The sequence below is a fragment of the Emys orbicularis genome, chromosome 21 (assembly GCF_028017835.1).
Source record: "Emys orbicularis isolate rEmyOrb1 chromosome 21, rEmyOrb1.hap1, whole genome shotgun sequence".
In the NCBI taxonomy this organism is placed as follows: Eukaryota; Metazoa; Chordata; order Testudines; family Emydidae; genus Emys; species Emys orbicularis.
Genome location: NC_088703.1, coordinates 4476967 through 4503500, shown reverse-complemented (window position 1 = coordinate 4503500; position 26534 = coordinate 4476967). Strand labels below are relative to the sequence as shown.

The 26534-nt window shown below is 54.9% G+C and overlaps 1 protein-coding gene across 1 annotated transcript in view; it reads left to right on the top strand.

Annotated features, from left to right (window-relative positions):
- NPAS1 (neuronal PAS domain protein 1) overlaps positions 1 to 26534 on the top strand; it is a 75654-nt gene that overhangs the window by 28659 nt on the left and 20461 nt on the right. Inside the window, exons 3-4 of the mRNA XM_065420935.1 lie at positions 635 to 708; positions 17047 to 17136. Coding sequence (XP_065277007.1) covers positions 635 to 708; positions 17047 to 17136 — 164 coding nt within the window. The remainder of the gene's footprint in view (positions 1 to 634; positions 709 to 17046; positions 17137 to 26534) is intronic.

Sequence of the window (26534 nt, the reverse complement as noted above, 5' to 3'; positions counted from 1 at the left end):
CATTGGAGGGGGCTGGGAATCAGGACTCCTGGGTTCTATCCCTGCCTCTGGGAGGGGAGCAGGACCTAATGGTTGGGAGCGTGCTGGAAGTCAGCTCCTTGGGTTTATTCCCAACGCTGGGAGGGGAGCAGAGATTTGGGAGCCAGAGCTCCTGGGTTCTGTTCCTGCTTCTGCCCTTGACTCACTTGGTGCCTTAAGCAACTTCTGTACCTTGGTTTCCTCCATCCTTCACGTGGGGGTTTACCTGCCCGCCCGGCATGCATGTGTCTGAGGCCTAAATCAGTCACGTTTACAAAATGCTTTGAGCTCCTCTGATTGCAGCTGCTAAAGACAGGCAAAGTTCTGCCACTGACTCATGACCCCCCTGCGCTCCTGGGGAGTTAGGGACGTATTCTCTACCATCCCCATTTTACTGGGAAACTGAGGCACGGGGTGGGGTGGGGAGAGTGACTCGGGCAAGAGGAGGGAACTGGAGGTTACTGGTTCCATCAGGCTTGGAACCGGTGTGGCCCGGTCCCTCACGATCACACCCATAACGCCAGAGTATCCCCCTGCGGCCTGCACCCACGGGCTGGGGGGAGCGGGCGCCATGCAGCAGGGGGCCGGCTCTGACCGCTTGCATTCCTCTCTGCAGGTCCCGGCAGGAGGAACATGGCAGCTCTGCTGACGAAGCTCTTTGAACAGCATCTGGGAGGACACATTTTGCAGGTGAGTCCCAGCTTCCCGGGAATTAACGGGTTAAAGGGGCTGCAGAGGCCAACCTGGGGAGAGAGATGAATTGAGCATTGCCTGGCTAATGGGGAATGCCGGGGTGGGGGGGGGGGAGGAGATGGGACAATGGTGTTTGTCTATTGGAAAGGGGGCAAACCCCATGGCCAGATGGCGCGGGTTGGGGCGGTGCATGGGGGGAGGGCCTAGGAGCTCAGCAAAGGCTGAACATCAGGGAAAACTCTCCCTGTCTAGCGAGAAGGGGTGAACGCACCGGGGGGGAAAACAGAGCCCCTCTTCAGTTCAAAGCAGAGTGCACCTCCCCCCCCCCCCCCCCACTCCACTCCCCTCCCAGTTCCCTCTCCTCCTTGGCTGGTGAGAGATCCGGTCCCCGTATGGGCCCTGGGGGGCAGAGAACACCCATAGCTCAGCGTGCTCCACCCACGCCCCCGATCCGCCCCCCATGGGCGCTGGATGTAACAGAACCTGGACCAGCTGCTCCCAATTCCCCCAGGCTATGGGCCTGAACCGATGCCCACTGAAGCCAATGGGACACTTTCCATTCACTCCAGGGGGTGCTGGATTGGGCCAGACTGGCCTCTCTATCTCCCCTGCCCACCCCAGGCCTAAGGAAGCGTGGCAGGTTTTGGCCGTAGGCTCCACAGGTCACCCCGGGGGAGGCGGCGGATTCACGGTCTCTGCTCCCGGTGCCGCCCGGCCTTGCAGCTCGGAGCCCTGACGTTTCAGGGCAAGCGTGGCTGAGCCAGACGGATCAGGCTAATTATCGCCGGAGAGCTCTCATTACAGCTGTCTCCCCAAGCTGCTGCCTAATTGTCAGAAGAGGCATATGGTAATATTTTAAACAGCAATGGTCAGCCCCCTCCCCTCCCCTCCCCTTCCCCGGAGCCACCCACCCAGGCCAGTGACAGACACGGTGCAGAGGTGCCTGGAGCCCGCCCTGGCAAAGCAATTTCCTTGGGTCCCGATTCTCCGTTGCTTTGCCCTCTGGGGGCCCCGTTCTGTGTGGCTTGCACCCGTGTGGAATCTAGCCCAGCCTGCGCTGTGGCCCCCCTCCCAATCCAAAGGGAACGGCCCATGCTTTTTCCATGTGAGCACCCATCGCCCCTTGCCTGGTGTCCACTTTGAGCTCCCAAGTTGTGCAGGATCAGGCTGGCCCAGTACTTGGGTTGGAGACCAGTCAGACAACCCCGGGGTACTGCGAACGGGGAGATGGTGCTATTCCATCAGAGGCAGGGCTGACACTAATGGGGCCATAGGGGGCGCTGTGCTGCAGGGAGTGGGATGGGTGGCTCTGTAGGAGTCGCTCTCCCATTCTGAGTTAGTACTGTACTGACCCACTAGGGGGTGCTGTGCTGCAGGGAGTGGGGTAGGTGGCGCTCTTCCCCTCTGAGTTAGTGCTGACTCCATGTGGGGCTAGGGGGCGCTGTGCTGCTGAAGATGTCCTTGAGGTGCAAAACGGAAGGCCCGGCTGCTTGTAGTGTTGTCAGATCCCCGTGGCACTTTCCATGGGATTAGGGATATTGATTCCATCCTGGGTAATTGCACTTTTCCTCCTTAAATACCCCCACAATTTCAAACAGAAGCAGGATACTTTCTCCCCTAAAACTGCTGCACCATTTTGTTGTGCAGCTGTCAGACAACAGCTATGTTCCACCCCAGAAGCGGCTGCCTTTCAGTGCTGGGTGAGCAATCCCTGTATAACGAGCCCCTGAGCCCCACCCCAGAGGTGGCTGCATTTCAGCACTGGCTGAGCAATCCCTGTATAAAAAGCCACCGTGCCCTATGCCAGAGGTGGCTGCATTTCAGTGCTGCACGAGCGATACATGTATAAATAGCCCCTGAATCCCATCCCAGAGGCAGCTGCATTTTGGCACTGGGTGAGCAATCACTGTTGTGGTGCCCCACCATAGAGGTGGCTGCATCTCAGCGCTGGGTGAGCAATCGCTGTATAAACAGCTGCTGTGCCCTACGCCAGAGGTGGCTGCATTTCAGCACTGGATGAGCAATCCCTGGCTGTTTGCACCTGTTGTCCCGTCAGCACGATCCCATTCTGAGTGTCTATTGCATGACATGGCCGCGGGGGCCAGAGAGCGGGGGCAGGTTTAATTTGATTTTATGTGTTAAAATGAGAGCTGTGCCCGAACCAAACCGGGGGGGATCTGCAAACCACCCTCAATGGGCCAGCACAAACCACCAGAGCCAAGGAGTTTGGGGGAGTTCACAGGCAGATACAAATGTGAGAGATGCCCTCGCTGCCATCCCATGAGTCTGGCAGTTAGTGCATTTTGCTGCCACCTTTGGGCACTGGAGATTCCCCCCCTGCCCGGGCCAGCAGGAATTATATCGCCCCTGGGGCGAAGGTGAGCTTCTTGAGTGGTTGCATCAGTCAGCAGATTGCTCTGAATGTCCGAAGGAGCCGGGAGGTCCCCACTAATACATACATGTGCTACTTAGTCTGGAGAACAGGGCACCAGATTGTGAGCCCGCAGACCTGTGTGCTGATCCTGGTCCATGTGACCGTGGCCATGCCCTTTCCTATCCCTGTGCCTACGGCAAGATCTCATGTGTCTGTGCAGCCCCCAGCACATTTCTGCCACCCCTGCCCCCAATTTTGGTTGCGGTGACACCAATGAGTCCCTGGAGAGGCCTGGCGACGCAGGGGAGCTGTCCTGCTGGGGCAAAGAATTCCCAAGCCCCCAAAGACGGAAAAGGCAGGAATGGGGAAATAGAATTTCTGAGGCAGCCACCATCAAACTTTCACTGGGTGCAGGCAGGAGGCGTCACGCAGCAAACCCGCCTCCAGACCCCAGAATGATGCTGAACGCTGAGTCCAGCTGAGTCCTCCCCCCAGCTTTTTCCACCTACCTGCCATTACGGTAGCACCTGGGAGGAGCCCTATTGTGCCAGGTGCTGCACAGACACTGTCCCCGCTCCAAGGAGCTTGCAGGATGGGGGGCTCTATCCTGCGAGGCAGTGACTCTGAAAAAGGGTTGGTTATTTTCCCTCTGTATTTGGCCCTGGTGCGACCGCTGCTGGGATCCTGTGTCCGGTTCTGGGGCCCACAATTCAAGGAGGATGTTGATGAATTGGAGGGGGTCAGAGAAGAGCCATGAGAATGATTAAAGGACTAGAAAACCTGCCTTATAGTGATAGACTCAAGGAGCTCGATCTATTTCGCTTAACAAAGAGAAGGTGAAGGGGTGACTTGATCGCAGTCTATCAATATCTATGTGGGGAACAAATATTGAATAATGGGCTCTTCAGCCTAGCAGAGGCAGGTCTAACACGATCCAATGGCTGGACGCTGAAGCTAGACAAATTCAGACTGGAAATAAGGTGTAATTTTTTTGACGGTGAGAGTCATTAACCACTGGAACAACTTACCCAGGGTCGTGGTGGGTTCTCCATCGCTGACGATCCATAAATCAAGATGGGATGTTTTTCTAACAGAGCGGCTCTGGAATTATTTCGGGGCAGTTCTCTGGCCTGTGCTATACAAGCGGCCTGTCTAGATGATCCCGACTTGCCTTGGAATCGATGAGTTCACCGTCTAAATAAACAAAGAGAGGATCATTACCTCCAGTTTACTGAGAGGGAAACTGAGGCACAGAGTGATTAAGTGATGTACCCAGTGACAGCCAGAGCCAGGGTAGAAACCCAATGTCTCTTGAGTCCTAATCTCTTAAGCACAAGATCTTCTGAGAACCTTACTGTCAAGGTCTGCCATCCCTGAAATATCCAAACACCCTGATCGCTCACCCCTCAAAGCACAATCCCCCATCCAGCACTACGTCTCCTCGCAGGCCTTGCCCTGATGCTTATGATTTGAAGGAAAAAACCTGCTTAATTATGGTTAAGCTTGGAAGGATTTGACTTTCATCAGTAAATGTCAGGAAACGTTCATTTCACTGCGCACATGGGTGTGGGCACACAAACCAAAGCGAAGAAACATTCTTTCCATCGATAACAATTGAAATGCACAGATAAGCAGCGTAAGAAAAATGCTGCTAGAGAACTCATTAGAGTTGGAGTTAAGGATATTAACTTTGTCTATTTTGACATGTGACATTGACGATTTGTGTTTTAACAGTTCTAAAGCTTTAACTTTTACATCTCAGCCTCTACTGTCATTAAATAATTATTGTCTGACCCTCCTCCCCGTTGTCTGTCGCCCCCTCACAATTTCCTGTGACTGTGAAAGTTTCAATGGATAAAAAAGTTTAAAGAGAGGCTTCAAACCCATAATTTTGCACAACCGTGAAACTTTAAATCGATAAATATCCGCAAAAAATGCTTAAAAATAAACATCGATACAACCCATCAAAATGATAGAAAAATAAAACTCCAATTCTGCCAAGCCTAGTTATGGGGCTGATGCTGTTTTTCAAATTTCTGAAGAGCCGCAACTAAGTATTGCCTGTTACGGAGAAGGAAGCAGCTATGCATATAAGTAAGGCCCTACCAAGTTCTTGGCCATGAGAAACGCGTCACGGACTGTGAAATTTGGTCTCCTCCTGTGAAATCTGATCTTTTGTGTGCTTTTACCCTATACTATACAGATTTCACGGGGGAGACCAGCGTTTCTCAAATTGGGGGTCCTGACCCAAAAGGGAGTTGCAGGGGGGGTCACAAGGTTATTTTAGGGGGGTCACGGTATTGCCACCCTTACTTCTGTGCTGCCTTCAGAGCTGGGCAACTGGAGAGCGGTGGCTGCTGGCTGGGAGCCCAGTTCTGCAGGCAGCGCCGCCGTCAGCAGCAGCACAGAAGTAAGGGTAGAAATACCGCAAACCCCACGTCCCCTACAATAACCTTTGTGATCCCCCCACAACTCCTTTTTGGGTTAGGACCCCTACAATTACCCCACCATGAAATTTCAGATTTAAATAGCTGAAATCATGACATTTCCAATTTTTAAAATCCTATGACCATGAAATTGACCAAAATGGACCGTGAATTTGATAGGGCCCGACATATAAGAGACTGGGGCCCTGGGATGCTGGGGGGTGCCTTAGATGCTGATCTTATAGGCAGGCTCATTTGCAATTTGTGGCTGCAGATTTGTCTGCTGGAATCTAAGCTTCCATTTAATTAAAAATAAATAAATCCATCTCTCTAGACCCTAGATCCGTCTCTCTAGACCCCAGAACCAATAAATCCATCTCTCTAGACCCTAGATCCGTCTCTCTAGACCCCAGAACCAATAAATCCATCTCTCTAGACCCTAGATCCGTCTCTCTAGACCCCAGAACCAATAAATCCATCTCTCTAGACCCCAGAACCAAAATTTTGCACATTTGGGTTGTTTCAGCAAATTGGTTTTGCTGCAAAAATTTGGAGAAAAAAAAAAGTAAAAAGAAATGAGAAAAAATGAAAATGCTTCATTTCGACATCTTAAACAAAAGTTTCGATTTTTCACTTTGAAATGACTTTTTATTCAACATTGCCTTTAAAGCCGCCTGAAGTGGTTAAAGCCGCCAGTTTAAGAGTGGTCAAAGTCGATAGATACGATAGCTAGAGAGGCAGGGCCGGCTCCAGGCACCAGCCCAGCAAGCAGGTGCTTGGGGCGGCCCAGGGGAAGGGGCGGCACGTCGGGCTGTTCGGTGGAGCTGCCGCCGGAGTGCTGCCGATTGCAATTGCGATCGCGGCTTTTTTTTTTTCCCCCCGCCGCTTGGGGCAGCAAAAACCCTGGAGCCGGTCCTGTAGAGAGGGAAGGAAAAGAAAACAGAGACCTGGCATTTCAAGGTCCCAGGCCAGGGTGGGAGGGAATTAAAATGGAGCTGATCCTGAAAACACCACGCCAGGCAGCATGGCAATCCGGGCCGAACTTCAGATCAGGCAGGGTGTCCCTTCCTGGCCCTAGCTATGTGCAGTCTGCCCTGGGTATTGTTGTCTCCGGCAAAGGACTGTAAAGCTGAAACTGGAGATGCCTTGAGCTCCTTTCCTACCTGCTTTCTAAAGCAGCTGGTTCGTCTCCACAAACGGGGGCAGGAAAGTTTTACAACCAGTTACTTTTATTGAAAAGTTTTGTTTGGCCTGAAACTGTTCCTCCTCCTCCCTTCTCCCCCCCCCCCCCCCCCCCCCCGTCCCCGACTTTTCAAGTTGCCAAAAGTTTTTGAAAATTTTGTTTTCAGTGAAGTCCCACCCGGAATGATACCCTCCCTCCCCACCCCATTTTTCAGACTTGCCCGTGAACCGAAAAATCCATTCTTTCCCTAGCTCTAGGACAGGGGCCATAGGGCTGGTATGGCAACCCTGAGTGGGTGGGGGCCTTTAAGGAATCTGATCCCGCGCATCCAAAGGCCATTGTGGGGCATTTCACGGAGGCGGGGGGCGCTTTGGGAGGTCACAGGATTGGCAGGGAGGTGGCACTAAAATGGGGCTGATCCTGAAAACGGTGCAAAAGGCAGCAATGAAATTTGGCGGCCAACTTTGAAATTGGGGAGGGCGTCCCTTCCTGGCCACAGGTTTGATCTGCCGGCTCCAGATCCCATCTTCCCGGTGAAAGAGGAAATCCTTCATCCACATGGATCACTCCCTTCCCTAGTCAGTATCCTACTGTGTCACATTCCTGTGCAGCAATGAAACAGCGGCTAGGTTCCACCCCAGAGGTGGCTGCATTTCAGCACTGCGTGATCGATCCCTTTCTACACTGCAGCTGTGCCTCACCCTAGAGGTAGCTGCATTGCAGTGCTGGCCTGATCCAACCCTAGCAACTGACCCTGTTAGCTGCCAGTCTGATGCCGGCGAAATGAAAGGCACCACAGGCATTTATCTGCAGCCTGCAGAAGCTCCTAGTCTTTGCTACCCGGGCCGCTCCCCTCCAGCAATTACTGCTCGTCACCCAGGCGATGCCATCGAGCCTCTGGATTTGATCTCCAGCTGTCACGAGGAGAGCGGTCGCGACTCGACAGCCGCTGACCCTGGGGCTGACTCTGAGAAGGAGGCTGCCATCTCTGCTCTGCGGGCGCCTTATTGATTTGGACAGCCCCTTGCAGGTTCTTAGCATGCAGATTTCCCAGGAAGAAACGAGCGCGCTCATCCGATCTCTGAAGGAAACCCAGCAGCACTCCAGCTGCGATTTATCCCCCCCAGTCCTGCTTCCTTCCCACTTAAAGCCAGCGCCTGGGGACTGAGCCACGTAACACGAGCGTGTTTGCACGGAAGGGCAGATCCTCCCTCGCCCTGTGCATTGCGCAGCCCTGGTGAGCCTCACCCCCATTCTGAGCGGGTAACATTTAGCCCGGGTGCAAGGCATAGCTCAGTGGGGAATCAGGCCTCCACTGATCATGCATCAGTGCATGGATGGCTTTGTCTTGCCTAGGAAAAGCAGCTAAGTTTAGATTGGGCTTCTGTGGCCTGATCTAAATGCAGCCAGGTTTCCTAGCCAAGACGAAGCCTAAAGGCTCGGCCCGTGCACAACCCTCCGGCCACATCTGTGCTCATCTAACCCACCGGCTCCAATTCCATCTCTCCTCCATCCCTAGTCAATATCCCGCTGCCAACTGCAGAGGAGCTGAGACTGTTGCAGGCCCCAGTGAGGTGTTCCTGGCTGGAGCTCACGTTGTAGCAACTTCTGCTATAGTTCAGGGAATGGGGGCGTCCCTGGTTCGCTTGCCGGGGTGTCGCTGCCCCACTCGGACCCGCCGAGCGAGCTAAAGAGAACACGAACCGCCGAGGAGAGTCAATACTCCGTGGGTCTGCATCTTTCAAAAGCCCACCCAGCAGCCCCCCTTGAGAACGACGGAGAACTTCCCCCCTGAGCTCTGGAGCAATTGGATGGGGTGGGGGATGGGGACCTTTCCTGCCTGGGAATGCTCTGCCCTGGGTTCCAGGCCTGCAGTTTGCTCACATTCCAGCTCAGACCAATGGACACTCAAAGCCCATTTGGACTGAGAGTTCAAGAGCAAAATGAAGACCACCCCCACCCCCTGCACCTGTCATGTTAATTCAGACTCAGGCTTCCAATTAGGGCCCCAGGCAGCAGAAAGCAAGGGATAAAAAGCAGCAAGAAAACTCCATTCCTGGTGTAAGATCCATCAAGTCAGGGGCGTCACAAGGGCAGACCTGACCCTGTTGTCACAAGAGTTAGACGTATTCGTGCTAACGGAAATGTTGGGAAAGGAGATTAATAATAAGACAGCCCTAGCAGTTATCACGCGTGGATCTCAGAGCACTTTGAAAAAGGTCATCAGTATTCTGATCTCCATTTTATGATGGGGAAACTGAGGCAGAGAGAGACGAAGTGACTTGCCAGCAGGCTAGCGGCTGAGCCGGGAATAGATCCGAGATCACCTGAGTCTCAGCCTGTCACATTTTGGGGGGGCAACCCAGACCAGTGAGAAGTGGTGTCACTGCTGGTCCGGTAACCTTGAGTGCCTTAAAATGTTTAGCTGCACTAGCTCCCAGCCCGACTACGTGTTGAGCAGCCCTGATTCAGCCGCTCTGACTCCAGCAGCCTGCTTGTCACCCCCCAGCCACACCCTGAGCTCCCCCAGCCTTGGTGACCCCAGCACACACCCCAGTCCCGACTTTCCCCCAAACCCAGCACTGGGGAAGCTGTCTTATTAACTCGCGCAATCCCTCACCGGGGCGAAGGTAGGAAGTGATTTTTCACAGCACCTCAGTGGCAAAACCAAGAACAGAACCCAGGAGTCCCCAGTCCCCTCCCGGAGCTGGGAATAGAACCCAGGAGTCCTGAGCCTCCCCCCAATAGCCACGGGGAGCAGACAGAGCAAAAGCTGCTTCTGTTGCACAGCTCAGCCCCTGGTGCCCGCGTCCCCCCCGAAGCAGGGAGGTCCGCCAGGCGCTCGGGACAGGTGTTGTGCACCCAGCGCCGAGGTGAGCAGCCGCGTTATTGAGTTACCGGCTTGTGAGCCGGCGCTGCGCCGAGGGGCAGGGACATAATGTGATTGCGCTGCTCGGCCAGGGCCTTGCAAACTGCATTTCCTCCCCAGCAGCCCCCGCCGCGTCCCAGGCACCTGCTGCTTTCCTGGTACCCAGCGCTCGCCCCGGGACTAATGCAGCTTCATTCCAAGTAATTGCATTATGGGCTGGGGGTAGGGGGTGGGGAGCTGTGGGGACAGGGGTGGGTCAGCTTGACAGCTGCTTTGCAGGGAGTCAGGTGGACTTGTGTGAGGCTGAGGGGGAGGAGGGCTGCTGGGGGGGGGGACCCCAGATCTCAGGGTGACCTGCAGTGGAATAGCCTGGTGCTGCCTGGTTCATAGGTTGTAATAGTTCCACCCCCACCCCCACCCCCTTTAATTTAACCCTGTGGTTTCCAATCTGCTCCTAAGAGTTGCCCCCTCGAGTGTTACAACGGGCAAATCTCACCGGGATCCCCCCACCAGGACATTCAGGAGCCCCTTGCGTCTCCCCATTCAGAAAGGGAAGGGATGGGTGTGACCCCTGGAAACCTGCTTGTGACCCCCCTCTCCCCACCATGGGGCACACGACCCCAGGTGGGGAGTCTCTGATTTAAGCCATTATCTTTCAAAGGGCATTCAGTAATAGTTCATTATAATGCCATATAGAGTAGTTATATAGGAGCTATACTTCCTCCATGAAATAGATCCCAGCTCGGGGAGGGGAGTGGGGTCTAGTGGGTAGAGCAGGAGGGGCTGGGAGTCAGGACTCCTGGGTTCTATCCCCAGAGCTGGGCGGGAATATAATGTATAGCTTTTATATAGTGTTTTTTAATTGGTGGATCTCAAAGCTTTACAAAGCAGGGCAGTAGCCCCATTTACAGTTGGGGAAACTGAGGCACGGAGCTGGGAAAAGACAAGCCCTCCCACCGGGCCAGTGGCAGCACCAAGACTAGTACCCAGCCCCCCCCCCCATCTTAGCCCAGTGCTGTAGCCAACAGCCCATAGCGCTCCCATGGTATTTGTAACTGGGGGAGCATGCCACTGTGAGGAATAAAGAGATCCCTGCCCAGATGAGCAATGCGGGGGTCACACCGGGAGGGGAGTGAGTCATTCTCACAAGCCACACCCACAACGCAAGCCCCGCCCACTCAAGACGACAAATTGAGGTGCCATTTACAGTAGATTGTCCCGGTGAGAGAGGAGAAGGAGTTAAATGTGAAAGTTACTATCCCCTCCAACACTGAAAAGGTTTTAAACACAATGGAATAGAATCCACAATCTGTTCTGGGGTGGCCCAGAGAGGGTTCTGTGCCCAGCTCTGGGAGGGGCCTAGGTTAGAACGGTGACACGGGCACTCAGGACTCCTGGGTTCCCTTCCCAGCTCTGGAATAGCGCATCAGGCTTTGAGCAGCAATTAAAGAGTTAACATTGAGATGTGGTGTGCCATTGCTAGGTTTCAGAGTTAACATGCCATGGAGCTACAGGAGGTCAGTTTGCCTTTCTCTCAGAGCTGTTGGCCGCAGACGTGGTGCATTCGGTTCATGATGCTCAAGGTTTTCTCTGCATAAGACCTAGAGACATAACGAGACTTTTAAATGGAAGCTGAGATTCCACAGCCCCCCCAAAACAGCCCCACCTCTGTGAGGTGGCCCAATTAGACCAACCAACCAAACTGAGAACCCTGTTGTGGCTCAGAGATCATGTGTAGCTGGGGCCAAGTGCAACCTCCAGTTGGCAAAGTTCTAGAAAATCTGGAGCTGGAGGCAGACTAAGAATTCCCGCCCCCCCCCCCCCCCGCCAGACAAAGCATGAGGTGTCCCATATCCGCTCCAGCTCAGACCCATCTCTCTCTCTGCAACGCAGGGTCTCCATCCCAGAGCTGGCTCGAGGGAGACAGGCTCTGCTGGACTGGGATAGGGGGCAATGGGTAGGTTCTCCTCCTTTCCCTTCCATACTCCTTCCCTACCTGCCCATTTCCCCTCTTCCAACCTTCCTCCCCCTGCTGCTCTACCTGAGGGCTGCCCACGGGGAAGCCACGCTCAGAAGCTAGCAAAGTAAGGAACAGCCCAGCCCACAGCATTCCGTGCACCCACCCACCCACCCACCCACGAGACTGGGCTCCAACCTCGGCAGGCACGGCTCTCTCTCCCCAGGGCCAGCAGAGAATCCCAGATGCACTGTCTGCTCAGATTGACACCCAGAACATCCGACATATACGGCCGTGCCTACTGATCACTACTGCCCTCCTCTCCCTAGGCCAAGAACAGAACCCAGGAGTCCTGACTCCCAGCCCCACCTCCTCCCCTGCTCAAATCACTAGACCTCACTCCCCTCCCAGAGCTGGCAATAGACCCCAGAAGTCACAGAAATCATTAGAAATGTAGGACTGGAAGGGACCTCAATAGGTCATCTAGTCCAGTCCCCTGCACTGAGGCAGGACTAAGTATTATCTAGACCATCCCTGACAGGGGTTTGTCTCACCTGTTCTTAAAAACCTCCAATGATGGAGATTCCACAATATCGTTGGGTGATTTGTTCCTGAGCTTAACTAGCTTGACAGTTAGGAAGTTTTTCCTAATGCCCAACCTAAATCTCCCTGGCTGCAGTTTAAGCCCATTGCTTCTTGTCCTGTCCTCGGACGTTAAGAAGAACAATTTTTCTCCCTCCTCCTTGTAACAACCTTTTATGTACTTGAAAACTGTTATCAGGTCCTCTCTCAGTCTTCTCTTCTCCAGACTAAACAAACCCCATTTTTTCAATCTTCCCTCATAGGTCCTCTTTTCTAGACCTTTAGTCATTTTTGTTGCTCTCGCTGGACTTTCTCCAATTGGTCCACATCTTTCCCGAAGTGTAGTGCCCACAACGGGACACAATACACCAGTGGAGGCCTTATCAGCGCGGAGTAGAGCGGAAGAATGACTTCTCGTGTCTTGCTTACAGCACGCCTACGAATACAGCCCAGAATGAGCTTCACTTTTTTATGCAACAGCGTTACACTGTTGACTCATATTTCGTTTGTGATCCAGTCTAACTCCCAGATCCCTCCTACGTGGCGTACTTTGCATTTGTCCTTACTGAATTTCAGCCTCTTTATTTCAGACCATTTCTCTAGTTGATCATTTTGAATTCTAATCCAGCCCTCCAAAGCGCTCGCAACCCCACCCAGCTTGGTATCGTTGGCAAAACTTTATAAGTGTCCCTAGCCCCTGTTTGCCAGAAGCTGAGAATGGGCGACAGGGGATGGATCGCTTGATGATCACCTGTTCTGTTCATTCCCTCTGGGGCACCTGGCATTGGCCACTATCGGAAGACAGGACACTGGGCTAGATGGACCTTTGGTCTGACCCAGTCTGGCCGTTCTTATGTTCTTAAGTGTACTTTCTATGCCGTTATCCAAATCATTGGTGAAGATATTAACTAGAACCGGACCCAGGACAGATCCTTGCGGGACCCCACTCGATGTGCCCTTCCAGCTTGATTGTGAACCATTGATAATTACTCTCAGTTTTCCAACCAGTTGTGCACCCACCTTATAATAGGAGACTGATTTCCAGCCCCCCTGCGCTAACCCATTCCCCCCCCAGAGCCAGGCACAGAACCCGCTCTGGGCCATCCCAGAACAGACTGGATTCTAGTCCATCATGTTTAAAACCTTGTCGGTGTCGGGAGGGGCTGGTAGTTTTCATGTTTAACTCCTTCCCCTCCCACACCTGTAATAAACTTGACATAGGAATCTGTTGGGGGTGTGTGCGTAGTTCCCCCCTCCCCCCCCCCACACACATCAATTCCCCATCACATGAAAGCCACCCCACTCCCCCAAAAAGGGTGTCAAGTGTTTAATTACTGTTGACCTGTGAGTGGCTCATCGCAACCACTTGATAAAAAAGCAATTTTGTCTGGCAGCGGTAATTAACGCGGCTGAACATTAACGTGACTGTCAGTGGCATTCATCTCCCATTATTATCATGTCTCTCCATAACAGGGTAGGTGGGGGGGATTGTGCTGGCACAAATGTATTCAGGCGGCATTCAGAACAGTTGTGCCTGTTCCTTGGATCCGCACGCACGCACTGCCTGTATCAGAGACCGGAGCTCGCCTGGCGTCCCTGCCCCCTCGGGTCGGTCTGTGCTGAGTCCGGCTCCTCCTAGGGCTTTGCCGCTCCGGCTCTGGAAGAGCTTTGCCAAGAAGCAGGCCCAGTGTCCTTATCCCTGCTTGCGAGGTGGTGGAGGGACTCACCTCAAGGTCCTATGCAAGGGTAGTGGCAGGGTTTGGAATTGACCCCAGGCGTCCTGGCTCCCAGCCTCTCCTGCTCTAAATGCTAGCTACCACATCCTTCTCCACAGCTGGGGCTAGAACCCAGGACTCCTGCCTCCCAGCCCACCCCGCTCTAATCACAAGACCCCATTCCACTCCCTGAGCCAGAAATAGAACCCAGGAGTCCTGCCTCCCAGCCCCCTCCCTGCCAACTCTAAGCACATTCCATTCGCTCCCAGAGCTGCGAATAGAACCCAGGAGTCCTGACACCCAGCCCACCCGCCCCTCTCAGCCATTAGACCCCACTCCCCTCCCAACAGCTGGGAATAAAACCCAGGAGTCCTAACTCCTATCCCGCCCTGCTCTAACCCCCCCCCTGCCCCCAATTCCCTTCCCAGGGCTGGCAAGAGAACCCAGGCGTCCTGGCTCCCAATCCTGTGCTCAGTTCACTAGACCAGGAAATCAAGGCCAGCCACAGTTTGGGATTGGGGATGGGGGGTGGGGTAAAGAAATCTGCCACCTAAAATCACCCAAGTTTGAAGCCAACTGTACAACTACATGAAGTAGAGCCAGGCAAGCCTGTCTGGGCTGTCCAGTGCCCCCTGGTGGCCAGGCTGGGAATCATGTGCTCACACTGTGCTCATCAGAGTATTGTGCACTCTAGTAGCTCCGTGGGTCTTCTTAATCTATGGGGTGCCCACCCCTCCCCCCCTGGGTGGGGGGAGAAAAGTCCTCAGTGTGATGGTGGGTGTTCCTCCTCAGGCGGCCAGCACTGAAAGGGTTAACAATGTTGGGCGGGGGGGGTGTCATTGGGCAGCAGGGTTAACACGCCATTCAGCTGAATGGGGGCAGTGCTCCACCGTGCAATCCAGCCATGGCATAAACAGGCGTAATGACACTGAGTTACACCAGGGTGGAGTTTGGCCCTTAGAGGCAGCTTGACTCCTTTTGCAGACGCAGTTCAGGAGCACTGCAGGGTGTCCTGTTCAGTGGGGTAAATCCTGGCTTGGGCCATCACAAATGGGCCCGGTAGTCAGTCTAATCAACCCAGGTGGTTTAAGGACCCCAAAGTGCCTTAACAGACTGTGATAACCTCACCCTACACTGAAATGCAGCTGCCTCTGGGGTGGGGTACGGCAGCTGTTTATAAAGGGCACTATCATCTGGTGCTGAAATGCCAGGATTTTCTTTCCTGAATGTGACTCCCTGCAGTGCACCTTAACTTAGCTGCCTCTGGGGTAGGATGTGGCAGATGTTTATGCAGGACTCCCTCACCTGGTATTGAGCTAGGGCTGCCTCTTGGGTGGGGCAGTGGGGGCTATTGGTACAAAGATGTCTCATCCAGTGCTGAGCTGCAACCACCTCTGGGGTGCAGCATGGCAGACGTTTATACAGGGATCGCTCACACGCTGTCGAGATGCAGCCACCTCTGGGGTTGGGTGCAGCAGCTGTTTACACAGGAATCCCTTGCCCAGAGGCAGCCGCTTGTGGGGAGGGGTGCAGGGGCTGTGTGACGACGAGGCCGCAGGCCAGTCTAGGGCAGGCCATGAAGAGCAATCCTGCACCCACTGACAGGGGAATTTAAAGAGGTGAGATACAATCAACCAGGCTGGAATTTGGCCAGGACACCAGCGTTAACCTTCCTGTCTCTTGCATAAATTGCAGTGGGATATCAATTTGCATCTCATCTGAAAGCCAACCCATTATTCCTCTTTCCCCTGAGCAGCTGGGGTGGAAGGGGGGAGGGCCATGCCACCAGGTCACGGCTCGGCATTTTAAACACCGTCAGGGGCTGAGGCTGTTGTGTGTTGAGCCCTGGGACCTGCCCACACAGCTCCATGGGTGCCCCATTCACCCTCACTCCTGAAACCAGACAGTGGGCTCAGTACCTGCGATGGTGGCAGGCAGCTGCTGGGGGAGGTTCATCTCCTGGACCCCCTCCCCACCCACACATCTGGCCAGATGTGGCCTTATTTAAACAGCTGCTTTTGGTGGCTCAGGGGGCTGGATAAAGGGAAGCGCAGCCTTGGACTCGGTGGTTAGAACTAACCCAAGGCAATGGAACCCCAAAGCTGTGGCCACCTAATAGATGGTGTGAAATGAGCAACAGCCGGCCACGTCAGAAGGGAGGCCAGAGCTCGGATCAGAGTGAGGCATATGGAGCAAGCAGGGTGTCTGTGGATCCTGCCCTGCGGCAGCCCTGTGGGTGCCCAGCTGCTGTCAGCCTCCGGGGCTGGCAGTGCAGGACATTCCGTCGGCCCTGCACGATGCTCTGATGATGGTCTGTGGAACGTAGGCTGAGATCTCCTTTTGGGCCCGGGCCACGGTGAGCGCTTGGAGATGGGACAAGGCACCTGGGGCCTCCCATAGCATGGCGAAAGGATCAAACCATTGTGATTATTATTGATTAGGTGTATTACGGTAGCACGTAGGTGCTCCAGTCACAGACCAGCCCCCACATGGTGCTAGACATTGCACATTTTTCTTCCTATTAGGTATATTATGGGAGCATTTAGGCACCCCAGTGGTGGGCCAGGATCCCATTGTGCCAAGCACTGTACATTTGTATTGCGATTAGGTGTATTACGGTAGCACCTAGGCACCCCAGTCAGAGACCAGGACCCCATTGTGCCAAGCGGTGTACATTTGTATTGCTATTAGGTGTATTACGGTAGCACCTAGGCACCCCAGTCAGAGACCAGGACCCCATTGTGCCAAGTGCTGTACATTTTTATTGCTATTAGGTGTATTACGGTAGCACCTAGGAGCCCCAATTATGGGCCAGGACCCCAATGTGCCAGGCGCTGTACAAATACGGAGCAAAAAGATGATCCTGAGTATAAGACAGGCGACACCAGGTGGACACAGACAGGCAGGAGGTAGCAATTTCCCAAGCTGCGGCTTTTCGTGGGGGCTTTGGTCCCAGCTTGGTTTTCCCATCCACTGGGTTATTTCAAGCACGCAGCTGTCCCCTCGTCCCCCTCCCCCGGAACTGAGTTATCATCTTTGCAAACCCAGGCAGGCGGTGGCCAGCTCTGGAAATGGAGTCATTTCGCTGGGGCGCGGAGTGTGTACAAGAAAGCCTTTGCGATGGCGAGCTAATCCCATCAGCACCGAAAGCATTGGCGCCGCCGGTGCCCGGCCCAAGTGAGCTGCATAGTAAATTTGTTCTCTCTCTGTCTCTCTCTTCTCTTCTCAGTCTCTGGACGGGTTTGTGTTTGCACTAAACCAAGAGGGGAAGTTTCTTTACATCTCCGAGACGGTGTCTATTTACCTCGGGCTCTCGCAGGTAGGAGCGATGCGAGCTGTGTGCTAACATGAATAATGGATATGCGCTGGAAATAAATTCCAATCAGGTGGCCAGACCATGCGGCAGCTTAAAATGCATGAGCAACGTGACCTGGTGGGCTGCAGTGAGAATCACAAGGCGACGCTCTACCAGGTCCGGTTCATCAGAGGCTGGAAAGGTGCCTCCCATTTCACCGCTGAGCATCGGTGTTACGCCCAGCAATCCGGCTCCCATTGAGGCCAGTGGCAAATCTCTCGATAAGTTCAGTGAGAGCAAGATCCAGGCTGTGACTGTCTAATGGAAACAGACAGGATCGAGGTAGTCTAATGGGTAGAGCACAGGGCTGGGAGTCAGGACTCCTGGGGTTGGGGTTAGAGCACAGGATTAGTGGCCAGGACTCCTGGATTCTTATTCCTGGGGTTGGTAGCCAGGACTACTGAGTTCTGTTCCTAGCTCTGAGAAGGGAGTGGAGTCTAGTGGTGGGGCAGGTGGTTGTGGAGGCAGAACTCTTCCGCTGACTTTATCCGTGACTGTGGGCTGCTCTATGCCTCAGTTTCCCCATCTGTGAAATGGGGATAATGATACCGACCTCCTTTGAAACATGCTTTGAGGTCTGCAGCTGGAAAGTGCTGAGTAGTCAGATTAGCTTAAGGTCTGAATTGTCTTGTATTGGGGGCTGGATGTGCTAATGGGCTCCCGCTGGTCAAAGCCAGGGGAGGCCTAGATGTAGAGGGGTTTGCTCCAGGGTGATCAGATGTCTCCGGTTCCCCCACCCTGCAGAGGGATCCTTGGGGCATGTAACCAGTCTGGGTGTCTGATGGGAACTACAGCGGGTCAGAAAATCATTTTCTGCCCTGGGAGAAGGTTGAGGTTTCTGTTTATTTTTTTCCCATCCCACATCGGGAGGAAAAGCCAAAATTTAGAACTTTTTCGTGAAATGAAGTTCCTTTCCCCCCCAACTTTCATGTTGGGCCAATCAAAGCATTTCATTTTGATTTTACATATATATATAAAAGACAGCAAATTTTGAAATGACAAGTCAGTTTCTATAGGAAAAATCAAAACTTTTCATGGGCGTTTTTTTATATGATTTTGAAAAATATTTCCGTTTTGTTGAAACAGCCCCCCCATGGGGCAGATTGGGGGCATGGCTGGAGTGCATTGCACTGTGGCTCTTCTCTGCCTCCCCCCCCTTCCCCCAGGTCCCAGAGGGGGTGGATCGGGGGTGTGGCTGGAGTGCACTGCGCTTTGGCTATTCTCTGCCCCCCAGGCTCAATGGGGAGCAGAACATGAGTTAGAGCAGCCCTGAGGCTGCTCTAGGAGACACTGGGGGCCAGGCACAGAATATGGGGAGCACAAAGGGGGCTTAAAGCCACCTCCCCCTATCCTTGTCCCCAAGTGCAGAAATGGAATAACTCAGCATCAGGCCCAAAGCCTTTTGGGCAGGGATAGGTACAACCTACACTCTTTAGACCCGGCCCAGGTTCAGGTCCAGACGTCCCCAGATCCATGGGTTTGGTTCAGCCCCATCTCTGCGTTCAGGGGTAAGGATCTTCCCCAAGCTCTGACCCTGGCCTAGCAGCGAGAAGCAGAACCCCCTTCCATCCCTGGCCAAACCTGATAATACTCACCCCGCCCTGCACCTTGATCTGTCCCCTCTACGAACCCAATGGAGACAGACCACACCATGCAAATCAGCTCTTGGGGGGCTTAGGGCTCATCCAGGACTCCCCCCGACCTGCCCGGGCCCTCCGCCATGCAGATGCCATTTTAGCACCAAGTCTCTGCACAAAAGAGGCAGGAGTTTCCCCCACCATGTCTCCAGCGGAGCCAGGACACACATGGGAACAGCCTTGCCGCGGATCCTTAGCAAACTCCGGGGCTTTGTCTTAGCTGAGTTTCACCTGCACTACTAGAAAACCTTGGGGCCACCTCCCCTTCTCCTTGTCTGTCTCTTGGCCCTCGCAGCATGAATAATTAATAGCAGCAATTATCTCGGCAACAAATGAGGGCTCTCTTACACGTGTTGTGTTGCCGTATGACTGATGATTGTGTTAAAGGCTGGAGTGACGACGGCTTGTGTGGGGGGGGGGGGGGGGAGTGGAGCACCCGGACAAAGGGGCACTGAACTGAGCCACCTTTGTATAAATGCCCTGGTGAATTCTCAGTGATGGACTTCAAGTACCCACAACATGCGCACACACACACACACTCTCACACAGCAGGGCTCATCCCTTCCAGCAGAGGGCAGCAGGAACACACACCCCCCTTCCAGCAGGGGGTGACAGACAGACACAGAAGGACTCAGCCCCTCCAGCAGGGGGCAGCGCGCGCGCACACACACACACACACACACACACACACACACACACACACACACACACACAGAGCAGGGCTCAGCCCTTCCAGCAAAGGGCAGCAGGGCCCCACACAGACAGAGCAGGGCCCACCCCCTCCAGTAGGGGGCAGCAGACACACACACACACACACACACACACACACACATCGAAGATGCTTCAGATCTGTCGGTTCCAGGCTGCCCTGCAGGGTAAGGGGCAGGGGCTCAGATCTGGGTTCAGTTCCCCGCGTCGCCCCAGAGATGCTGCGTGAACTCAGGCTGCTCCGTCAGCGTCAAGGGGCCTTAATGTGGTGGAATTCCACGTGGTGCAGGGGGGCCGCACCGGGAAGGGCCCAGCGCCCAGCCTCCTGGTGTAGGGTGTGGATCGGGGGCAAGGCCGGAGCGCACTGAACTATTTTCTGCCCCTCGTGGCCCATGGGGGGTGGATCAGGAGCATGACTGGGGTGGACTGTGTTGTGACTATTCTCTGTCTACCCTGAGCCATCAGGGCAGCCCAGCAAACAAGCCAGGACTCCTGGGTTCTCATCCCAGCTCTAGGAGCGGAAGTGGATTTAATGGTTTGACTGGGGGAACGGGGGGGAGCTGAGAGTCAAAACTCCTGGATTCTATCCCCTATTCTGACCCCACAGACACCCCTGCTGCATGCCTCAGTTTCCTCTCCTGTAAAATGGGATAACTGGGCGGGTTGACTGTGTGATTAAATACCCGTGATGCGCTTTGAGATCTTAACGGTGACGTCTGACCATTAACCCCAACTGGAGCCAAGTATCTGGAAAGCCGACCCCCCCACCCGGTCCCCCAACCCATGCACAGCCCAAACACCTCACGCTGTCTCACACTCCCTTCAATAATGCAGCATGGAGTTCTGTAGCCCCCATTTTTCTTTCCCTTTCAGTTCTAATCGCTGTAGGGGAAACGTGGAGTTGAAAGGCAGAGCCCGGGCTCAGAGCCCTGCGCTGAGCAAAGGAAAGGATCAATCCATCGATCGGGCCGGCTGCAGGCTCCCACCGCTGCCCCCTGGCACCTCCCCCCAGCTCTGTGCCTTTCCCATTGTTCTCTTGTTGTCAAGATGAAGAACAGAGAAACTTCAAAGATGTTCTTCGGCTCCTTTCTTCTGCTTTGGAACAATAGATCCTGTCAGACAGAGCCAGTCAGACCAGTGTCCAGCCCGACTTATTGCATTCTGCTGGGCTCCGGCCTTAGTATGGGGGGAGCGCTCAGTCCCCAGCCGGGATGCAGCAAACATAACTTGGTTCAGTGTCCGGGGGAGGAAGGGATTGCAGCTGGGGAAACAGCCCCTGATGGGGAAACTGAGGCACGGGGTGGGGCGATCACCCAAGGTCGTCCAGCGAACAAGAGATGGAGATAGAACCCAGGCGCCTTGCCTGTTAGTTCTCCCTCGTCTCTCACCATTACAGGTGCTGTGAGTCCTGGCTGCCAGGCCCTCCTGCTCTGCCTACTACACAACAGTCCCCACCGTGACTTGGAAATAAAACCCAGGAAGCCTGACTCCCAGCCCCCTCTGCTCTCACCACTAGGCACTCCCCCAACCCCCGGAGTTGGGCACAGAACCCCGATCGCCCCGCCCTCTGCTCTAACCACTAGACCCCACTCCTGCCCCAGAGTTGGGCACAGAACCCGCATGGTCCTGACTCTCAGCCACCACCACCACCACCACCCCGCTCTAACCACTAGATTTCACTTCCATCCCGGAGCTGGCAAGAGAACCCATCACGGGGTTATGCTGATGGCTCAGGGCAGGAAGAGGACGGTGGGGGCCGTGGCGAGCTGACCGGTTACCTGGTGCCAGCGCTGCCTCGTTACCAGCTGCTAAATTGCATTCGCTGCTCTCCCAGGATCGCCTTGCCATGGGAGGGGCCATGCGCAAGGGGACCGGGGGCTGTTCCCATCAGTGCTGGGGTCCAGTGCATGGGGCGTGGGAGACTAAACGAACCCCACAGATCCCCAAGTATATTCCCCCTCTGCTCCCTCTCCCACACCTGGGCCACTACTCAGCCACCGATGATCCAGGAGCTTTGCCCTGTCCATGATAATGGGGCCTCCTCCCGGTCTCCCCTGGGGTGCTCCTTCTCCAGGGGGGTGGGGGAAACAGGGGGCACCTGGGTTGGGGAGATCCACCTAGCCTTTGTAGCTCCTGGCCGGGGTAAGGGAGACAGCATCTTGCAGCAGTGCCCTGTGCAGGGATAGGGCCTCCTCTCCCGGGTGAACAGCTCCAGCCATGTTCCCTGGCAGCTCCCGCTGGAGGTGAGTTTAGCGCAGCAGGGCGCCTGTGTGCGGGGAAAGCCCCTGTGGTGGGATTCTGCCTTGGAAAGCAACCATCACCTGGACACTGGGCTCTTCGTCTCTTCTTGGCCTGGCTGTCACGCAGTTATTGCTGTTGCAGTTGCCATGTGGCTACATTTCAGTGCTGGGTGAGCGATGCCTGTATAAACAGCTGCCACCCCCCACCCCAGAGGTGGCTGCATTTCAGTGCTGGGTGAGCGATACCTGTATAAACAGCTGCCCAACCCCACCCCAGAGGTGGCTGCATTTCAGTGCTGGGTGAGCGATGCCTGTATAAACAGCTGCCACACCCCACCCCAGAGGTGGCTGCATTTCAGTGCTGGGTGAGCGATGCCTGTATAAACAGCTGCCACGCCCCACCCCAGAGGTGGGTGATTTGATTCCAATGCCAGTCTGTCAGATGTTTTGGGATCTTGGAATACAGTATGCTTTAGAAATAGAAGAGATGACAAGGGAATTATGCATGATGCTCTGGCGTATGTACCTGGCCTAATGGTTAGAGCAGGCATGAGGGAGACTGGGAGTCAGGACTCCTGGGTTCTGTGCCCATTGCAAGAAGGGGAGTGTTGCCCACTGGTTAGGGCAGCAGGACTCCTGGGCTCTCCTGTCTCTAAGAAGGAGTGTGGTGCAAAGGCTTGTTTAGGGGTCTGGCAGTGAGGACACATAATTAGTTGTATTAAGATAGTGCCTAGAGGCCCCCGACTGAGCTCAGGGCTCCGTTGTGATGGTGCTGCACAGACCCCAGCTGAGATCAGCGCCCCCTTGTGCTGCATAGACACAGTGCGAGACAGTCCCTGCCCTGAAGAGCTCACAGTCCAAAGGGTAGAAGGGGAAACTGAGGCACAGAGCAGGGAAGGGACTTGCCCCAGGTCACACAACAGGACTCCTGCATTCTGCCCCTGGCTCTGGGAAGAGAGTGGGGGTCTGGTGGTTAATGTAGGGGGCAGGAAGTCAGGACTTCGGATGCATCCGAAGAAGTGAGGTTTTTACCCACGAAAGCTTATGCCCAAATAAATCTGTTAGTCTTTAAGGTGTCACTAGACTCCTTGTTGTTTTTGTAGATACAGACTAACACGGCTACCCCCTGATACTTGACACCATGCATGTGTAAACTTAGGTGCCTTCCTCACTCTGTGCCTCAGTTTCCCTATAAGTGAAAGAGGGTTAAGTGCTTTGAGAGCCTCTGGCCCATGCATGGAGGGCACCAAGGAACCTGGCTGGGGCATAGTTTAAGCTGCACGTCAGGGTTTCGCTGAGAGCTCCCCAGGGCCTCCGTGTCTGAGTCAGATCGCAGGCGCTTTTAATGCATCCCCAGCGAGCATGGCAGACCCAGAGCCAACCCCAGGCAAGGAGAAGGCAGCCTTTGATACCGCAGTCAGTGCTGATGGAGAGGACCTTGCCGCAGGCTTTGGGGGACCGGGGGGGGGGTGCCTCATGGTTCTGAGGCAAGGAATTGGATCAGGGCTGCTGGGCACCCCCCCCCCTCCCTCCCCCATCTGGGGAGAATTTCAGCCACTCCCCCGACCTCATTCCAGCGCTGTATTATCCAGCCTCATTCATGGAGGGGCATCTCCCTTCCCTCTCCCCAACACACACACTGTCCAGCTCCCCTTCCTTCCCTCCCATCTCCCCCCTGGAAAGATCTCTTTGTCTTCAGCCCTTTCTTTCTTTCTTTCTTTCTTTCTTTCTTTCTTTCTTTCTTTCTTTCTTTCTTTCTTTCTTTCTTTCTTTCTTTCTTTCCCCTCCACGCCATGCTCCTTTCTCACACATGCACCCCCCGTCCCCAGCTGGATAGATAAACCCCTCCCTTTCTGCCCTGCCCAGTGCCCAAACCCCTTTAGCAGCAGCCGTGCTGAGACCATGCTGCCAGCTGGGCTAGTGGCTAACACACAGGCCTGGGAGCCCTTGGCCGAGTCCCTGCGCCTCACTTCCCCTGAGCGTGAAAACGGGAGCAGGATGCTGCCTCTAGGCGCGCCGCTCTCTAGGCTGTTCCATGGCTCCCATCCCGGTGGCGTCCGGGCACCTCCGATGAGTAACTGTGACCACGGCGATCTCTCTCCTGCCCTTCCCTGCGGGCACGAAGGCGGCGTGAGACTGAATTCCTCAAGCGCTTTGAGGTCTTGGGGGCAAAATGGCAAAGGGGCCAGCTGCAGCCATTGCCACTGGCTCAGGGTACCCAGCCTTTGCCCTTCATAGACGTTAATTAATCCTTGTGACCCCCCCCAGGGCAAGGTATTATCCTTCCCTATCGTGGGGTAAACTGAGGCATGCAGTGATGATGTGGTGTGCACCAGCTTCCCTTCTCCAAATCAGTGGCAGAAGCCAGGAATCCCAGCTCACAGTGACCTGCTGTAACCACTAGACCCACTCCCCTCCTGGAGCTGGGGCTAGAACCCAGGTGTCTGGCATCCCTGCTGTAACCACTAGACCCACTCTCCTCCTGGAGCTGGGGCTAGAACCCAGGTGTCTGGCATCCCTGCTGTAACCACTAGACCCACTCCCCTCCTGGAGCTGGGGCTAGAACCCAGGTGTCTGGCATCCCTGCTGTAACCACTAGACCCACTCTCCTCCTGGAGCTGGGGCTAGAACCCAGGTGTCTGGCATCCCTGCTGTAACCACTAGACCCACTCTCCTCCTGGAGCTGGGGCTAGAACCCAGGTGTCTGGCATCCCTGCTGTAACCACTAGACCCACTCTCCTCCTGGAGCTGGGGCTAGAACCCAGGTGTCTGGCATCCCTGCTGTAACCACTAGACCCACTCCCCTCCTGGAGCTGGGGCTAGAACCCAGGTGTCTGGCATCCCTGCTGTAACCACTAGACCCACTCTCCTCCCAGCGTGGAGAATATTATGATTTTTTAGAACATGGTAGCGCCTAGAAGCCATGATTGTGGACTAAGACCCCCCCCCCCCTTGTGCTAGGTGCAGTACATTTTATTGCTATTAGGTGTATTATGGTAGTGCCCAAAAGCCCCAGTCATAGACTAAGACCCCCATTGTGCTAGGCGCTGTACATTTTAGTGCTATTAGGTGTATTGCGGTAGCACTTGGGAGCCCCAGTCACGGGCTAAGACCCCCATTGCGCTAGGTGCAGTACGAACACAGAACACAAAGGCAGCCCCTACCCCAGCCCATAAATCCTGTTTCCCAGTCTCTCCCCCCCCCCCCGCCCCGTTCTATCCGACTAGGCCATGCTGCCTGTGGGCTCGGCTGCGCCCCCCCCCCCCCCCCCCACACATGTAGCACACCGTTCCCGAGGGCGGCGTCAGTCTGCTACACAGCATTGGTCCTTAGCCCGTCTCCAGCAGCCGCCTTGGCAGCCTGGCGCTTGCTCCTTTCCACTTTTAATGAGGCTCAGCCCTCCGGAAAGCCCCCGAACCCTGGAGGCGAAGAAAAGAGCTTGGCATGATTATTTATTGATCCTCCCTCTTCATTATGTGGTGGGAAACGTTAACCCGAAGCGCTGACCTTCAGTATTCCAACGGGACGCCGCTGCTCCCGGGCAGGCTGGCACGGTGATGAGGGCACTGCCCCTTCCTTTGCAGGCGGCGCGGAGGTCACTCCGGCTGACCTCGCTCTGGCTGGTGCCGGGTGCGTGTGTCGGGGGGGGGCGGGAAGGGGGGACCTTTAGAACAGGCACTCCACCCCGAGGTTTATTGCATTAGCCGAGGGTGTGATCAGTGAGATCCAGGCCGGGTTGACAGGAGAGAGGGCAGGCAGCTGTGTCTCTCGGGGACCACTGAGGGATTGCTGCTTGGCAGTCTCACCTCACAACCCTGCTGGGTTTGTGCCCTCGCCAAGGGGGCACCCCGGTGGCTGTTGAGCAATCCACGCCAAGGCAACACGGGCCTGGAAGGGGCCTCCTGGAGCATCGGGGCCAGTCCCTGCCATCCCATCAGATCAGCCCAGTCAGACATGTATCACGCTCCATCAGCTAACCAGCAGACCTGCCAAACCCATGGGAAAAAACGCAGACATTGGGCTTGTTTTTGGCTTAATTGGCTTGTGAGTTGCTTGTTGGCTAATTTTTGGCTTGTAGCTTGTTACTTGTTCGGCTTGTAGCTTGTTGCTTCTTGTTTTTTGATCGGCTCTCGGCAAGCAGGGGCAAGGGCGGGGGGGGGGGGCGGGAGAGAGTCAGGGGTTCACAGCGGGCCCACCACAGGCCCTGACCGCACGCCGGGGGATCTAGTCACAGAGTGTTGGGGGTCTTAGGGATTGGCTTGTTTTGAAATGGGATTGTCTTGATTTTTGGCTGTGTGAAAGTCGGGTGGGTGCTTATTTACCACGTGAAAGGTGGCAACTGTGCTAACTAGTTAGGTTATTTGCCCCCTCTGGGTGGGGTGAGGCTGTCTCTGAGTCAGATCGCTGGGGCTTTTAATCACATCCCTGGGAAGCCTTCCAGCGCACAGCCCAGGGGAGGAGAAGCCAGCCAGTGAGACAACAGCATGTTCTGATCGAGGGGACCTTGCTGGGGTTCACCCTCCTCCGTCGCCCCTGTGGCTGGATCCCATTATTGGTTATTCAGATGGTAGTAGCGCCTAGTAGCCCATGGTGCCAGGGGCTGTACAGACACAGAACAGAGACAATCTCCTGATCTCTCTCCTCTCTGATGGCTGTCTGGAAGGGCAGCACCAGGGCCTGGCTTAGAAAGGTGGGGAGGGGAGAAGCCAGGTGACTCGGCCAAGGGCTGGTTGGGTCTGTCAGCCGGCTTGGTGTTAGATGCATCGGGCGTGAGTCC